This window comes from Notolepis coatsorum (genome assembly GCF_963971535.1).
Source record: "Notolepis coatsorum genome assembly, chromosome: 7".
Taxonomy (NCBI): Eukaryota; Metazoa; Chordata; class Actinopteri; order Aulopiformes; family Paralepididae; genus Notolepis; species Notolepis coatsorum.
The window spans coordinates 16,110,057-16,129,286 of record NC_140171.1 but is presented as its reverse complement, the minus strand read 5'-3'; the positions used below and the strand labels follow the sequence as shown (position 1 = coordinate 16,129,286).

The 19,230-nt window shown below is 44.2% G+C and overlaps 1 protein-coding gene across 1 annotated transcript in view; it reads left to right on the top strand.

Annotated features, from left to right (window-relative positions):
• Window positions 1-19,230, top strand: part of LOC311232640 (uncharacterized protein) — a 51,324-nt gene that overhangs the window by 14,604 nt on the left and 17,490 nt on the right. Inside the window, exon 11 of the mRNA XM_084319499.1 lies at window positions 4,521-4,686. Within this exon, the coding sequence (XP_084175625.1) occupies window positions 4,521-4,686 (166 nt within the window). The remainder of the gene's footprint in view (window positions 1-4,520; window positions 4,687-19,230) is intronic.

Genomic DNA, 19,230 nt, shown 5'->3' with positions numbered 1-19,230 from the left:
TAGCGAGGACCCCCCACGTTGATACACGTTAGAAACAGCTACTTCCTGCACTGTAACAGATACTAGCGAGGACCCCCCACGTTGATACACGTTAGAAACAGCTACTTCCTGCGCTGTAACAGATACTAGCGAGGACCCCCCACGTTGATACACGTTAGAAACAGCTACTTCCTGCGCTGTAACAGATACTAGCGAGGACCCCCCACGTTGATACATGTTATAAACAGCTATTTCCTGTTAGGCCACGGACCTCTGTCTCATTACATTTTGTCTGAAGGATCTCAATCCAAGACAACGTTATTGTAAAATATAACTTATCCCTTTGTATCACATTGTATCCTGTATGCATTGACCAGAGTCTATACATTTTTTTTTTCTATTTATCTAAATCTATTGTTAAATGTATTTATTGTTTGTTATATTATGTATTTATCTAATCTGCATGATAAGTCTGCATTGTTGTCATTCTTGAGTCAATTGTATTATTTAGAAATAATAAAAAAGATAATGTATTGACAAATAGAGTTAACAATTCAGTGCTATATTATACAAATAAATGTTCTAATTTGGATTTGATGTTATTCTTTTTTTTTGTATCTGAAAAGGTCAGGGTGTTTCATATAACATGATAGATATTAGATAGCATTCAAATGCTATTGTATACCAGACAGTATACCAGACAGAGTGCTACTAGCCTAATAGCATCCAATTCAACCCAAGGTAAATGGGCAGAGTCCTCCGCTTTCGGCAATATGAAAAGGCAGAGTAATGGAAGGAATGTTTATCATGAACAAATACGCCCTATGCTATATTTGTTCTATTGATGAATACCAAATAAAAGATGTATATTTAAGTACACAAATAATTTTATTTTTTTTTCATTTCAACCTTTATTTAAAATCGTAAGCATCTGAGGTTTCCCTCATTTACAGAAACGACGATTGTACAGTACATAATAAAAACAATATTCACAGAAATTTAAACATCAGAGTAAAACAAATTAAAAACGTTTAAAAATAATTTTAAAATATCAACTAAAACAGTTACAGGTAGTCACACAATGGTCTGAAATCATACATTTAAACATTCCAAGGGAAGGGAGAACCTCCAATTTTAGCGTGAGTTGAAGGACATTCCATGAGTTAGAGGCATCAAAGGAAAAGGCTGACTTCCCTAGCTCAGAACAAATCTGAGGAACCCTAAGAACCATCCAGTCATTCGATAGAGTTGAATAGGTTCCAATATTCCAATTTAACAGTGAGGAGATATAAACAGGTTGTTTACCAATAAGGGCTTTAAAAATAAATAAATACCAGTGTTTGTTGCGCCTTTCTGCAAGAGAAGGCCAACCCACCCTATCATACAGGACACAATGGTGAGTATCATATCTGTCACCAGTTATAAATCTGAGAGCTGAGTGATATGCAGAATCCAGAGGTTTAAGAGTTGATGCCGCAGCATGCCTATAAATTACATCACCATAGTCCAAAACTGATAAGAAGACTGATTCCACAATTCTTTTTCTACTAAATAGAGGAAAATTGGATCTGTTTCTGTACAGGAAACCAATTTTCTGTCGCAGTTTAGTGGCAAGATTTTCCACATGGAACTTAAATGTTAATTTCTCGTCAAGCCACAGGCCAAGATATTTATACTCAGTGACTCTCTCTATACAAGAGCCACTGACAGTAGATATCCTCACATCATCAAGGTTAATATTCCTTGCTCTTGAAAATAACATAAACTTTGTCTTACTAGCATTAAGAACCAATTTAAGACTAGTAAGGGCATCCTGTAGAGAGCATAAAAGGAAAGTTGCAATTTCTCAAAGGCCAGCTGTACAGAGTCTGCAATACAGTACACAATTGTGTCATCAGCATACAGATGGGCATGACATCCATACAAAGAAGAAACAATATCATTAATATAAATTGTAAAAAGGACAGGACCCAAAACTGAACCTTGTGGCACACCTTTAGTCATGGCCAAGAATTCAGATTGTGCTTGACCTAACTTCACACACTGCCGCCTAGAAGATAGATAATCCTGAAACCAGACACAGGCATTATCATCCAACCCAATGTTAGATAGTTTCTTTAGAAGTAAGTAGTGATCAACTGTGTCAAATGCTTTTGATAAGTCAACAAAGAGGGCAGCACAATGTTTCTTCTTATCTAATGCTGAAATAATGTCATTTGTAACCAAAGTGATGGCTGATGTTGTACTATGTTTGGCTCTAAAACCAGATTGTTGAGAGCTAAGTATGGAGTTAGTTGAAAGGTAATATTTGAGTTGTTTACTTACTAGTGTTTCCAGGACTTTAGCTAAGCAAGGTAGCCTGGAGATAGGACGATAATTATCTAAGTTATCCCTATCACCTCCCTTATGTAAAGGAATCACCTGTGCAGATTTCCAAACTAGAGGAAATCTACCTGATGAGATAGAGAGATTCAAAATATAAGTAATCTGTTCAGCGATAACTGGTGCAGCCAACTTAATAAAAAAAGACTCTAAGTTATCCTCACCTGTAGAACACTTTGCATCAATTGATTGCAAAGCATCAAATACAGCTGACTGTGTAAAAGGTTGAAAGGAGAAATGGGAAGTGACGCCCACAGGGTACAAACAATCAGAATCAACAGGACAAGGTCCATTATAGTTCATATTAAATAAATTACCAGCCTCCGCAAAATGCCTATTGAAGGCAACACAAATTTCACTCTGCTCAGAGATCACAGTTTTCAACTTTAATATGAGAGGGTAAAGAATTAGATGATTTTATTTTGTTCACCTTCACTGCACTCCAAAATTTTGCCGGATTAGAGTATGAGTTTGTAACCAACTCCAGATAGTAATCAGTTTTAGATTTTCTTACTACTGCAGTACATTTGTTCCTAATTTGCCTAAAAGAAAGCCAATGTTGAGGGTCTCCAGAACGCCTTGCCCGAGACCATGCAGCATTTCTGTCTTTAATTAGGGTTGACAATTCCTGAGAAAACCAGGGTATTACTCTATCTTTAATACAGACTTTTTTAAAAGGAGCATGTTTGTCAACTAATAAATTAAATGTATTTACAAAGGAGTCCAGGGCTAACTGAACATCAATTTCAGTGTTACAATGAGTATCAGAAAGAACAAGATCATCTAAAAATGATTCGTTATTAAAAGATTTAAAATTCCTCCTTCAAACTGTGTGAGATCTTGTTTTTGGCAGTCTCGTGCTTCTTACACAGACTGTGGGGCAATGGTCACTTATGCATAAGTCAAAAACCCCACAAGCTGAGATCCTGTCATATTTATTCACAAAAATCAAATCAATAAGGGTAGACCTAGAGTCATTTTTAAGGTTTGGTCTGGTGGGCTCAGTAATTAACTGGGAAAGACTGAGGTTACCACTGATTTCTTTAAGGTGCTTTGCAGCACCACTCAACCAGTCAATATTAAAATCACCCATGACAATCATCTCAGAATCAATATATTGTGAAAGGAGCTCAGCTAATTTATCTAAAGAGCTAGCATCAGCAGAAGGGGGTCTGTAGACACCAATTACATATATAAAATTGTTGATCCCCAACTCGACCTTTAAAACAAGTACTTCAAAACACATTGGGATAGTGACAGCATAAACAACAGACGCCGAAAAACAAGATTTAACATAAATAACTACCCCACCACCCCTACCTACCCTATCAATTCTAAACACATTAAAATCATGTAGATCTATTGTGGAGTCAGAATCAGATTTCTTGGAATCTGACTCACGTGATAAAGAAATAGAAGACTGTAAAGTGACCGATATTAAGTTGGAGTGATTTACAGTATGCCCATGTGTTGGGTAATGATCATGAACCCTATCAGAAATCATGACTTCTATATTAAAAGTAATAGGTGGTAGAGGGAGATCAGACAGAGTAAAAGCAGACAACATAATAACAGACGTGTTGGAGAAGGAGTGTTCAGCAGGACCCATTATAGGATGCTCCTCAAAATGACCAGGAGAAGATTCTAGTGCAGGGTCATGCTGAGGTGTATATCAATCTGAGTTAAAAGCAATGTACTGGATATAATTCCGTGTAAGCTGTTGAATGCCCTTTAGACTGGGATGCAGGCCATCCAGTTTATAGAGGTCATTTCTAGTCCAAAAGTAATCAAAGTTACTAATAAATCCATGTGCTGTTGCAGTACAAAATGATTTTAGCCATTCGTGAAGACTAAAAATACGACTAAAATGTTCTGGACTTTTTGAGGGAGCTGGGATAGGACCAGAGAACACACAGGTTCTACCCAGGCTCTGTATCGTCATTGCAAGAGAATCCAGCTGGTCACGGAGATCAACAGATTGACCACGCATGACATTATTAGTACCAACATGGATAATCAGTGTGTGAGCTGAGGGATGGAGGTCAGTTAACACTGGAATCAATTCTGTAATATCAGAAACCTTACTGCCTGGGAGACAGAAAGTGACAGCACCTGGAAGTTCAACAGATCTCAAAATTTCAGGTTGGCCATTCCTGCAGCCCCCCATGTAAACCGAGAGTTTGGGGTGAAGAAGAGCCTGACTGTTAGCTACACCAGCCACCAGGGCAGTGTCTGGAGCAGTAGTTGTATGCGGTTCACCTGGGCAGGAAGACGGCCGCGAATCATCACATGTGATGTCATCATCGCTGGCCACAGTATCCAGAGGTGTGTTGTGTTGAAGAGAGGAACGTTGAAGGCCGGCAGGAGAGATCCCAGAGTGGAAGACAACAGGAGGAGAGCAGCGCCGACAAATAAATAAAAATATATACAATTGAAGAATACTCTTCGTATTTTTGTTTATTGTTTATAATATAAGTAGTATCAGTAGGGCATTGGGCATAATTACAAGTAATAGAGTCGATTTTAAAAAGTAATAACTTAAAACATAGATCTGATCATTAAAAGTACACGTCATGACCATGTCATTCAAAATACTGGTAGTGTTTTTGTATACTGAATATATATATATATATATATATATATTCTTTGCACTGAAATCTGAATGGTTCAAGTGTTTGCCTACATATAATAGTAAATCATAGGGATGGAACTTTGCCTGAACTGAACTCAAAAGGAAATACAATTTCAGTGACTATAACATTTTCATTCAATCAATCACCGTGCAGATTGATTGATTGAATGAAAATTGTATTAACAGATTGCAGAATGGGTACAATACAGTACGGCTCAATACACACAATTGTTAAGGGGATGCAGACCAGAGAAAGACTTTCGTCTTGTTTACATCAGGGTCCCCCATTTTCAATTCATAATGAATTGTAAGTAAGGGTGCAACTTGCTCCGTGCAATCCATTCTTTGTGGATCTAGCCCTAACTCTATGAATGAAGACTAGGACTAACTCTATGAATGAATGAATTGTGTAGAGAGGATGGTGTTGCATGTTGGTGTAGAGAGGATGGTGTTGCATGTTGGTGTAGAGAGGAGGGTGTTGCATGTTGGTGTAGAGAGGATGGTGTTGCATTTTGGTGTAGAGAGGATGGTGTTGCATGTTGGTGTAGGTGGTGTAGAGAGGAGGGAGTTGGTGTAGGTGGTGTAGAGAGGATGGTGTTGTATATTGGTGTAGAAAGGGTGGTGTTGGTGTAGGTGGTGTAGAGAGGAGGGAGTTGCATATTAGTGTAAATGGTGTAGAGAGGATGGTGTTTCATGTACACATATGTTTTATATCTTCCACTTCTGTGTCTCCAGGATGTGTGTCAGTCACCACCTCTTTGATGCAACCCCTGGCTTTCATTGCGATTGATGTGTCTTCATCATACTGGCTGTTTCCATCCTCATTGCTCTGCAAAAGATTTTAAGATTGGATTACCAGAATTGCAATGACCATTATCATAAGTAGCTGTTATCTACAATGTGTGCATAGCAAAAGATGATATTGCAGTACCCCTTACCTGAACCAGTTCAATATGCAGAATTGTTGACATCTATCATGGCTTAGCGACTGAACTGATCTTTTACTATCATGCAATTTGCCACTAAATAATCTTCCTTGCCTACATTACTACCTACTATGCTAATGTCTCTACCACTAAAAGACTGTAGAACCAAAGTTTCAACATTGTTTGATGAACATTGTTACTCCGCTGAAAGAGTTGTACCCTTCCTGCTGACCTGTTGTACAGAACTTTTAAGTCGCTTTGGATAAAGTGTCAGCTAAATTACTAAATGTAAATGTACCGGTTTTGTCATGAGTTTATTAGTCATGGGAAATTACACATCACCACGGCAACCCTACTCCCAATGCAAATAAGTGACTCCATTAACTTTAGGTTAACTTTAAGGTTAACTGCCAAGGTAGAGATTTTACTCTGCCGGATAGTAGAAAGCTACTTTTAGGCTCTTTGAATGTAAAAATACACACATACATGTACAAATGTAACACTCAAAGCTAGCGAACTGTGTGCTGCCATTAAAAGATAATACACTAGTCAAGAAGTTGGCCCATTATTGGCTACTAGAGAATGATGCATGGTGAAATGGAGGGCAGCAAGCGATGCAAACAATAATAATTACTAGTTAGTAGCCTGGACGTGGTTTGGGTTTAAAAAGTCGGACCTTGAATCCGACCATTAAGTCTGCTATAAGCCATTCTCCCTCTCTCTTGTTTGTGTGTGTGTGTCCGCTCACGCAGAATAAATTGTTACAGTACCATCTGTAGAGCCATTACCTATAAGCCTACTGCGAGGGGCAAGTGGGCTGGCTTGAGTTAGACGCGTGCTTGAAGAATTCAATGTCCAGAGTGCTCGTATCATTTTCGATATGCCAATCCTTTTATTGACCATTATCAACCAAAAAATATATACAAAAACTCTTTTTACTAATAACACTGAACGCCGACCTATACGGCACGTCAACACGAACACGACAAGACACGGTCAAAAACTGTATGGCTATTCCCCTTGCGCACCTGGGGCTCGTCACCCACTGATCAGTATATATGGGTAACCACCCCCTGTGGTGGTTGCCATGGTGACTGATAATGCCAAACCTCTGCACCGTGAGTTAAAATAAAACTAAATAAACAGAAGGGCATTTTGGCTCCAACACCATCCCAGAGTCTTGTACTGCTCCTAAAGCATTTCATTATTATATAAGAAAAACAAATATACCGTGATATATATATATACTATTACCGTCTAAATTTCTAAACAAACCATGGTATAAATATTAGGCCATTAGCACAGCATGGATTGCGCTGAGAAAGGACTCTATATACCTTCGACAACGTCGTTGATGAATAGGAAATAGGGAATATGGTGTTTAATAATAATAATAAATTGGATTTGAAGAGAGAAGCATCTTTCTCAGACTCAAGGACACTGTACAAGGAGAGAGAAGCTATATAAAAAAAGGGTAAATAAAAATTAGCAAAAGAATTATGAATATATGTGTATAGTAACAACAGGGAAAAAAACGAATAAAATAAAAAAGGAAGCAAGGTGCTGTCCAATTGGATGAAGTGGTAACTGTCAGAATGCAGGTAGGTGAATTCCAATGGTTGAAGGCAATCACAGAGACAGAGAGTGTTTACTCTTGAACAGGTTCGACTTTAATAGTAAGAACACAGAGTAAATTCTAAGAGAGAACAAGTGCTAAAAGCACAAGTGTAAGATAAGGTAAATGGGAGCTTATTGGAGGTCCACAGTAGAACCGTCCGCGTTATCCCCGAACGCAATTAGTGAAGACCTGACAATGGACAAGCAGAAGAGAGGTATGTTAAATAGAGACCAAATACCAACATTCCACACACACCCCCGTGACAGCCAATCAGGAACCACCCCTAAGTGACAGCACTAATTGACAGGGAAATGACAGGTGACAAGCCCAGTGACATATGCCAGGAATGTGGGTGGTCACCGACCGAGGTCGGTGTCCAGAACGTAACAGTACCCTCCCCCGACGAACGGCACCAGACGTTCACCTAGGAGCCTCGGGATTCAGCCGCCGGAAATCAACGATCAGGCTGGGATCTAAAACATCCCTTTGAGGCACCCAAGAACGGTCTTCTATCCCGTACCCCTCCCAATCCACCAAGAACTGAAACCCCCTACCCCTCCGCCTACAACCCAGTATCCTCCGCACCGTGTAAATGGGTTGACCGCCAATAAACCGGGGCGGAGGAACCACAGGCAGTGGCGGGGCCAAGGGCGATGAGAGGAATGGCTTCAACAGGGACACATGAAACGTCGGATGAACCCTCATAGAGCTCGGAAGTCGTAGCTTGTAAGCCACTGGATTAACCCGATGAATCACTTTAAATGGTCCTATAAAGCGAGGAGCCAGCTTCTTGGATTCCACCCGGAGAGGGAGATCCCGGGTGGAAAGCCAAACCCGCTGCCCTGGACGGTAAACTGGAGCCGGACGACGCTTACGGTTAGCCTGCCGTTGGGTACTAACCGAAACCTTCTGTAGCGCCTTCCGAACCTGTTTCCACGTCCTGCGACAGCGAGCCACATGTGCCTGGGCCGAGGGCACCTCCGCCTCCTGCTCCTGCTCGGGAAACAGAGGAGGTTGAAAACCATACTGGCACTGAAAGGGAGACATACCGGTAGAAGAGGAGAGAAGGGTATTATGCGCGTACTCAGCCCAAGCCAACCTCCTACTCCACGTTGCCGGACTACCGGCAACGTAACACCTCAAGACCCCCTCCAAATCCTGGTTGACCCTCTCCGTCTGCCCGTTCGACTGTGGATGGAACCCAGACGACAGACTGACAGAGGCGCCGAGGCCGGCGGCAAACGCCTTCCAGAACCTGGAGGCGAACTGAGGACCCCGGTCCGACACGATATCTACTGGCAGCCCGTGGACCCGAAAGACATGCTGTATAATTAAATCAGCAGTCTCCCGGGCCGAAGGAAGCTTGGGGAGAGGGACAAAGTGAGCCGCCTTAGAGAACCGATCCACCACCACCAAAATGGTGGTGAATCCGTCCGAAAGGGGAAGACCAGAAATAAAGTCCAGAGATATGTGTGACCAGGGTCGTTTAGGAATAGGAAGTGGTCGGAGGAGACCCGCCGGTGCCCGTCGAGAGGTCTTACTACGTGCGCACACCGGACAGGCCGCCACAAAGGAACGCGTATCCCCCCCCACTGTCGGCCACCAGAACCTCCTACGGATAAATTCCAGGGTCCTGGTTGCCCCTGGGTGGCTGGTGAGGGATGACGCATGTGCCCACTGTAGCAAGCGTGAGCGCGCCACCTTGGGAACATACGACCGTCCCGGAGGACCCCCACCAGGATCGGGCTCCCGCGTTAGCGCCGACCTTACCACCTTCTCTATGCCCCAAGACACGGGTGCCAAAATCAAGGCCGGTGGAATAATGGGATGGGGCTGCTCCTCCCGCCCAGGAAGATCAAACTGGCACGACAACGCGTCAGGTTTGATATTCTTGGAGCCGGGTCTATAGGAGATGGTATATCGAAATCGTGTGAAGAACAACGTCCACCTGGCCTGGCGAGCGTTAAGGCGTTTAGCCCCTTGGATGTAAGCCAAGTTCTTATGGTCAGTCCAAATAATGAAAGGATGTGCCGCCCCCTCCAACCAATGTCTCCACTCCTCCAGTGCCAATTTGATCGCCAATAACTCCCGATTACCCACGTCGTAATTACGCTCGGCTGGTGACAGACGGCGAGAAAAAAAAGCACACGGGTGCACTTTCCCATCCTTTAAGCATCTCTGAGAGAGCACCCCCCCCACCGCGACGTCAGAGGCATCCACCTCCACAATGAACGGAACCTCCGCGTCATGGCGGATCAATACAGGAGCGGATGTAAAACGACGTTTAAGATCGCAGAAGGCCGACTCAGCCCTAGGCGACCATTCAAAGCCAGGGAGAGAGGCCTTAGTGAGAGCTGTTAAGGGATTGGCTAAGGCGCTAAAATTGCGAATAAAGCGCCTGTAAAAATTTGCAAAGCCCAAAAACCGTTGTAACCCCTTGAGCGACGAAGGCCGTGGCCAGTCCAAAACTGCACTCACCTTGGCTGGATCCATGCGCAGATCGCCCTTCGTCAACACAAAGCCCAGGAAGGACACGGTGTCCGTGTGAAACACACACTTCTCAGCCTTAACGAATAGTTGATGCTTGAGGAGACGGTCTAGCACCTCCCGAACGTGCATTTGGTGTTGCACCATATCGCGAGAAAAAATCAGGATATCATCTAAGTAGACAAACACCGACACCCCAATCAAGTCTCGCAGCACGTCGTTAACCAGGGCTTGGAAGACTGCCGGAGCATTAGCCAAACCAAAGGGCATGACCAAATACTCATAGTGCCCATTGGGTGTGTTAAATGCAGTCTTCCACTCGTCTCCCTCTCTAATCCTGACCAGGTTGTATGCATTACGTAAGTCAAGTTTAGAAAAGACCTGTGCCCCCTGTAAGCACTCAAAGGCCGTGTCCATGAGGGGTAAAGGATATCGGTTCTTGATGGAAACGTCATTCAATCCCCTATAATCAATGCATAGGCGCTGATCCCCATCCTTTTTATCAACAAAAAAGAAGCCAGCGCCGGCAGGGGAAGTGGAAGGGCGTATGTGCCCCGCAAGCAATGCCTCCTCTATGTAGGTGTTCATGGCCAAGGTTTCGGGGCGTGAGAGAGAGAACATTCGCCCGCGAGGCAGGGAGGTACCGGGTAGAAGATTAATGGGACAGTCGTATGATCTATGAGGCGGAAGTGCTTTAGCACGCGTTTTGCTAAAAACGTCCGCCAGGTCCCAATAGATCTCAGGCACCCCTATTAAATCGGGATTAGAGGGTAGATCAGAATCTGCCACGCTCCCCACCATCCTGGAGAAAGAGGGAGGAGACAAAAGAGAAGAGGGGGGGGGAGACAAGGGTTTGGGCAAACTCCCGCTGACGATCGACTTGACGTCGGCCGCCGTTGAGAGTTCGCCCGTGCTCCAATTAATGACACGAACACATGACGACAACCAGGGATGACCCAACACCATGACAGAATAGGGGGAAAAGATGACAAAAAAAGTAACCCATTCCCACTCCCCACCCTCCACCCGGATGTGTAAGGGAACTGTGCGCTGGGTGACGCTCCCACTGCCCAGGGGCCGACCGTCCAGGGCATAGACTGGTAAGGGAACCCCTAAGTCCTCCACCGGGGTTCCCCACTCCTTCACCAGTCCACTCCTTCACCAGTCCCACGTGAATAAAATTGCCCGCCGCCCCTGAGTCAATGAGAGCCTTAGTTCCCCTAATGTCACCCCCACAGTTGATCGCCACCTCAAAAGATTTGCGAGAATCCGTGGTTTTGGCAGGAATGAGCCCACCTGCTGGCGCCCTCTCGAGGCCCGACGGCGCACCTTCCATCCCCGATTGGCGCCGAGCCGATACAGCCTGGACCCGACAGCTGCCGAAGCGGTGACCGGTGCGGCCGCACCGGAGGCAGCGTCGCTCTTTGATGAAGCGCTGCCGCTCGTCGTCCGAGAGCGACAGCGCTCCAAGCTGCATGGATTCATCACCCAGTGGCCCACTCGTGTAATGCATGGAATTATCAACACCAGGAGAAGAGGGAAAACATACCTGGGGCTGGGTGTTGTTGACATGCTCCTTCTCCCTCTCCCGGTGCCGATTATCCATCTTGATGGTGGTGTTGATCAGCACTTCCAGCTGCTCGGGGATCTCACGCGCGGAGAGAGCATCTCGCATCCGCGCTGAGAGTCCCCTGACGAACAGAACCACGCAGACGTTCTCCGCCCAAGCTGTCTCCCGAGCCAAGATCCGAAATTTTATAGCATAAGCTGCGACTGTGCGGAGGCCCTGCCGGCAGTCGAGAAGACGACCACCAGCCTCGAAGATCGAGAGTACCCGGGAAGTATCGAATACTCTTCTCAATTCCCGGGTAAAGGCGTCCAGACTGTCGCAGATTATCGCCCCTGCCTCTAATTCCGCCGTAGCCCAGGAGAGAGCTTCGCCGGTGAGCAGTGTGATAATATACGCTACCTGCGCTGTCTCCGATGGAAATGATCGTGGTTGCAGCCGGAAGACACTGGGTGATGAATTCCCGACAACCATCCGGTGATCCGTCATAGCGAGCGGGCGCCTGCAGATGTGGTTCGCGGGACCGCTCCTGGACCCCGAACCCCCCCCGACTTTCCTCTGCGTGGAGCGCTGCTTCCCCCGCCGCCGACTGCACACCAGCCACTCCTTCTTGGGCTTGTCGAGCTGTGGCCAACGCCGACTGCGCCACCGCTTGGGATGATCCGACGACCCCATTGAGTCGGATTAACTCGGCGCTGACCAGCTGCTGATGTTCCTCCATCCGTGTCTGGGCTGCTCCCTGCGTCCGGAGCATCTCCATGATGGCCTCCATGGAATTCTGATGGTCAGGTCTTCTGTCAGAATGCAGGTAGGTGAATTCCAATGGTTGAAGGCAATCACAGAGACAGAGAGTGTTTACTCTTGAACAGGTTCGACTTTAATAGTAAGAACACAGAGTAAATTCTAATAGAGAACAAGTGCTAAAAGCACAAGTGTAAGATAAGGTAAATGGGAGCTTATTGGAGGTCCACAGTAGAACCGTCCGCGTTATCCCCGAACGCAATTAGTGAAGACCTGACAATGGACAAGCAGAAGAGAGGTATGTTAAATAGAGACCAAATACCAACATTCCACACACACCCCCGTGACAGCCAATCAGGAACCACCCCTAAGTGACAGCACTAATTGACAGGGAAATGACAGGTGACAAGCCCAGTGACATATGCCAGGAATGTGGGTGGTCACCGACCGAGGTCGGTGTCCAGAACGTAACAGGTAACACTAGGCCGGTGGCTCTAACCTCCCACATAATAATAATAATAATAATAATAATAATAGATCAAATTTATATAGCGCCTTTCATAGAACCCAAGGTCGCTTCACAATCAGGACAAAAAATAGGGCAAGGAAAATAGGGGGGGGGGAAGGGGGGATGAGGGAAGGTAAGGGATAATGGACCTAATCTAATCTAAACTAACTGATGGGGAAAAGCCTTGGTGAAGAGGTGTGTTTTTAGACCATGGAGAGGTTAGTCCAGGAGCAACTCCGCCCGGTGATAAAACCCCACCTTGACCCACTCCAGTTCGTCTACCGGCCCCGACTGGGGGTAGAGGATGCTGTCATCTACCTGCTGAACAGAGCCTACACTCACCTAGACATTCCTGCAAGCACTGTGAGAGTCATGATTTTTTACTTCTCCAGTGCTTTTGATACCATACTACTGGGCTTCTGGTTGAGAAGTCAGAGGCGATGCAGGTTGAGGCCCAACTGGTGTCCTGGGTTGTTGACTATCTGACGGGCAGACCACAGTATGTGCAGCACCTACAAGGCTGTGTGTCAGACAGACTGATCAGCAACAGAAAGACTCAGAAGAAGCTTCTATCCCCAGGCCATCAGGCTGCTCAACGAACAATGAACACTACACAACAACCATCAAACGCACATAGCACACACATCCACACGCACACACTCACTTTAAACAAACACACTGTAGCACCCACTCCCCACACTTTATAGCACACACTCACTTTAAACAAACACACTGTAGCACCCACTCCCCACACTTTATATTTATTGATAAAGGATTGCACTACAACTCGTACACCTTACTGTAAATTGTACCTAAATTGTACCTCATCCCATTCTGCTTGCACTATATAGTATTGTATATTAGTACACTGCATAGTATTGTATATTATATGGTAACTCAGTTACGTCTATTCTACATCGAACATTGTACATATGTCTATACTGAACACTGTGACCTCATTTTCTACTTCTAATTTACATGCTATACCATGTTATTTGATACTTATCTTGTCTAGCACAGTCTCTGGAGCGTAACAGTAAGAAGCATTTTGTATGAAAGTATTCTGTACTTCTGTATGACAACTATTAAAGAAACTTGAAACTTGAACACCGGGGCCCCGCAGGGGACAGTCCTCTGTCCCTTCCTCTTCACTGTCTACACTCTACAGTATGAATGAATGAAATTAATGAAAACTTTATTTAACAGATTGCAGAATGGGTACAATACAGTACGGCTCAATACACACAATTGTTAAGGGGATGCAGACCTGAGAAAGACGTTTGTCTTGTTTCCATCAGGGTCCCCCATTTTCAATTCATATAGACATTTATGACATACACAACATACATGACATTTATGGCATAGGGACATATAGGTATTTAGTACTGATACATTTGTGACATAAACGGTATTCAAATATACAGTACTGTTACCCCTAGATCCTGACAGAGTATATACATATGATGGGGAGGGGACTGTACATTAGGAGGGGGTGGGTGGGCGGGAGAGAAATATACATACGGCGGGGAGGGAATATATACATGCGGTGGGGAGGAGACTGTCTATTAGGAGGTGGTGGGGGTTTTGGGCATTTACGGTGGCCAGTTTCGAATTGCAGCCTCCCGTAGGTGCTCTTTAAGAGCGGATTGAATGTGGGTAGGGATTCACATTCCTTTACAGCTTTGGGTAGGGCGTTCCACATTGATGTGGCATAATTGCGAAACGTGTTTAGTCCCTTGTTTGAGCCGAATCTGGGTTTAACATGATTTGTTGAGCTTCCTCTGGGCCCCGTTCCCCGTACCTGGTTCAACTAAGTTGATCAAGATGTCATTATCCAGATTCAGTTAACCCGATGTTTGAAGCCGGGATTTTCCTGTTCCTCGAAGGTGGATTCAGTCTCGTTAACTCAAGCCAGACTTGAGACCCAGGATAAGTGCGCGCGGCCGCTCCAGTTGAAAAGCCAGCACGTATCGATAGCAGAGATCCTGATTCTCTAGCGGCATTGATTGATTAATTGATTTAAAACTTTATTAACATATTGCAGTACGGCTCAATCGCCTCGCCGACAAGTTAAATGCGTTATCTATAGGCTAATTTTAAGTCCCTCATTACCTCAATCAATCAGATTATATTTCTTTAAACTTGCCTGCTGGATTGAATAATCAAATGAGATCTTGCTAGCGAAAATAATTAGTTAAACTGTTATACAAAATAACGATACGGCTCTCTTCCCATTGATTGATGTATGGTCGATCTTTTACTTATCTCCACTGTGGTGTAACGGGTTCTTCTTTTGACTTTCACGCAGACGACCGGGGTTCGAAACCTAGTCTTTCCCTTCTTTTTGCGATGTAGGAATAATTCAATTTGGTGCACGTTGAGAGCTATATAAAGAATGACATCCTCAATGCATGTAGATTTATAATATTTTAACTTGAAACTAGGCTACTTTGGCGTATAATCATTAATATTATATTCCAAAAAATTATATTGGAAACACGGGGTTTCGAACACCTGTCGCTGGGTTGCCAGGATTGAGCACTACCGCTGCGCCACTGTGCCAGATGGGATAAATTCATTGTTTATACATTAATGAACGAGACAAGATCCACAATCCACGCATAGACACTTCAATTTTATGCTTGAATGAAACACAATCCAGGCGCTCCATTAAACATCCACAGCGGAGAATATGAAAGGAATCAGAGCCAAACGAGCGATAGGTTTCAATCATTAAAAATATCCCCGCGGGATTCACATTTGCAATGCTGCGCGTTGTTAAAATAACCACATAATGTGTACATCGCACCGAGCGAGCGCCACGGTATATATAACGTGCATTATTTAGGACAAAGTGAATTTAGTATCAGCATTTTGGGTCTATTTTACATTTCAAAAGCCCCCTCTGGAAGAATGGAGCACAAAAACGTAATTCAGAATGGTATAAAGCAGATCCTAGACTGTGGGAATAATTTCAGGAAACGCGCTGTCACTTTCTTTGCGGGGGCGTGGCTGTGCTTCATCCGGCTAACTTGAACTTAAACCCTGCTTTCGACCAGGCTCAAACTTTTGGATCTGTTGTCATGGTGATTTGGACAATCCAGGTACGGGGAACCGGAAAGTCCGGCTTAAGTCAGACTTAACCGAAAGTTATCCGGCTAACTCAGTTATCCAGGTACGGGGAACGGGGCCCTGGTGTAGTGGTTGTGGTATTCACTGACCTTTGGGAAGTATTTTGACATGTACATGGGTACCTTAGTTGTATAGTGTATCTTGTAGACCAGGCCCATTGCAAGTTGCTGTACTCTGTCGTCTACTCTAAGCCATCCTAGGTTGTCAAAGTGGGCAGGGGTGAGGTGGGTTCGGGGGGTAAGGTCAAGTAGTAGTCTGAGCAGTTTGTTTTGTGATGTTTGTAATTTTGTTTTAAGCGCCTTTGAGGTGCTTTGGTACCATGAGGTGCACGCATAGTCGTAGTACCCTTGAATGAGTGCTCCTGCCAGAGTCTTCAGGGTATTCTTGTTTACCAGAGAGGAGATCCGGTACAAGAATCTAGTTCGTTGGTTGACTTTTTTTTATTACATTGGATGCCATTTTGTCACAGGAAAGATTTGGCTCTAGGATGGAACCCAGGTAGGTAATTTCGTCTTTCCTTGTGACAATATTGTCACCCACTGCAACTGAGAAGCCGTCGGTCTTGCTGAGTTTGTTATTTGAACTGAAGAGAATGGACTCTGTTTTGCCCATGTGTAATGATAGTTTGTTATCAGCGAGCCATATGCAGATTTTGCCTAGTTCAGAGCTGAGGGTTTTTTCAACCTGCAACTTGTTCTTGTCAGAGACCAGCAGGGCTGAGTCGTCCGCAAACAGGAACAAGTTGCAGTCACAGGCTGACGACATGTCATTTGCATAAATTAGGAAGAGTAGCGGTCCTAGTATGCTTCCTTGTGGAACACCACAGCTCACTGTGAGGGGGGGGATAGAGTACCGTTTACCTCTACCATCTGTTCTCTCCCCTCCAGGTAGGATTGCATCCAGCTCACTGATAAGCTATCAAAACCAATTGCTTTTAGCTTGTCAATCAGAATGGAGTGATTGACAGTGTCGAAGGCCTTTTGTAGGTCCAGCATGACCATGCCGCAGTATTTGCCCGCGTCCACCTCTTGTTTGATGTGGTCGTTCAAATAGAGGAGGCATGTGTCAGTGGAGTGGGACGTTCTGAAGCCAGATTGGAATTTGTAGATTAGATTTTTTTCCGCCAGGTACTTTTCGACCTGTTCGTAGACTATTTTCTCCATGACTTTCGAGATAGAGGTAAGAATAGAAACAGGGCGGTAGTTGCCTGGGTCTAATACACCAATGACTTCCACTATCGGTCAGAGTCCTGCCATCTTCAGACATTTTCTGATGACTCTGCGATAGTTGGATGTATATTAAGGATGGTGATGAGGAGGAATACCGGGCACTGGTGGCGGACTTCATCACATGGTGCAAAAAGAACCACCTCCAGCCAAATGTGACCATGGGAACTGTCTGTGGATCTGGGGAGGAGGAGTACACCTGTGACGCCCGTTTCCATCAGGGGGGTCGACGTGGACATGGTTGAGGATTACAAATACCCCGGCCGGAGTAGCTACACATTGATTATAAACTGAATGGGTATAAACACGCTGAGGCACTCTACAAGAATGGCCAGAGCCGACTCTACTACCTCCGAAGTATTTCCTTCAGTGTTAGACTAAGACTCCCAAGATGCAACACTGAACGGCACAGGAAGTCCTTCATTCCAACAACCATTAGAGTATACAACGCATCACTGTGCCTCACTGAGCACAAAGTGACAGTACAAACTCTGGAAATCTTCCTGGTCTGTTGACTTATGACTTGTTACTTTTACATTGACACTTTCCATTTATTTGTTCTACATTTATTACTGTAAATGTACTGTATATGTGTGGCTCTATATTTTAGAATGTATATCCCAGACTGTATTTGTATTCTTATTTGTGATTTTGATTTTGACTACCTAAATGTTTATTGTGAGCGATCTGTAGTGCTGAATTTCCCTCTGGATCAATAAAGTACTTCTATTCTATTCTATTCTATTCTATTCTATTCTATTCTATTCTATTCTATTCTATTACTCAAATTCATTTAACCAGGGTTACACAATAACCTATTTGAACGTAAACATCCTTAACACTTTGAATGCCGACGACGACTATTCTCGTCGTATCAGACGTGCCGACGACGTGTATTGTCGTTTGATTTTTTTATTAGCGATCTGAATTCATATTTCATCAACCGAGTCTCCCGTTGGTACAGCAGACTTTCTAGGAGCTCAGATGGGAAAAAACCGCCCCCTATCGTCTATCCCTGTGTAACTGCAGGTCAGTCGATTAGACTGGGAGATCCCTGTGGGGATCTGTAGAGGTGGAGCCAACTGGCTCCACTGTGATGGCGAGCCGTCTGATGATGAGGGATCTGATCGCGAGTTGGAATGCAGCCTGGAATATTATTAATCAATAAACGCGATCGATATTTGGAATGGCGATCAGGAATTGGAATAATCTTTTTGGAGAACATCTGATCTAAGGTAAGGAGTCTTTGTTACCAGTTTTAGGATAATCAGACCTGTATTCACTGAGATAACAGCGTGTGCCCTATGTGTGTATGTGTGTGTGTGTGTGTGTGTGTGTGTGTGTGTGTGTGTGTGTGTGTGTGTGTGTGTGTGTGTGTGTGTGTGTGTGTGTGTGTGTGTGTGTGTGTGTGTGTGTGATCTTGAGGAAATGGATAATAGATTTTTCAGCCCGCCTCTATAGCGTGCATAAGTACACATATACTATCGATAATCTAGCATTTATTTGAAAACTATTCATAAATAGGCCGACAAATGACAACGTGTCTAGTGTATTCGAGAATATTCCAATAAATGCAGTTTATGGGGGAATCTTTCAATATTCCGAAAATTTCCGAGAGAACGATAGCTTTTCGAAATGCTATAAAAAGGATATGAACCGATTAAAAAACAATCCGTTTCGACAATGTTGACTGCAAACAAGTCATTGATAAGCGACGGGCAGATTAGACACATAGCCATAATTTAAAACATAGATTAGGCGTTTTAACGCTAACATTGAAGTGGATGATGGTATTCAACAGGGTAAAAAGGTAAACAAGGTCGGCACTGATAGTGTTAAATGCCCTCAGTATAGCACAACAAACTTTAATAAACCTTATAATAACTAGCAGAGTAACTGCATGAAGTTTCAGGACTTACAGTGCCAATTACTAGCATAGAAGTAGGCGCTAACTCAGCATTACGGCCGGGCTAGTTATCATTTGTCACAAGGAAATCTAACAATCATATGATATGATATATGATAATTGCAT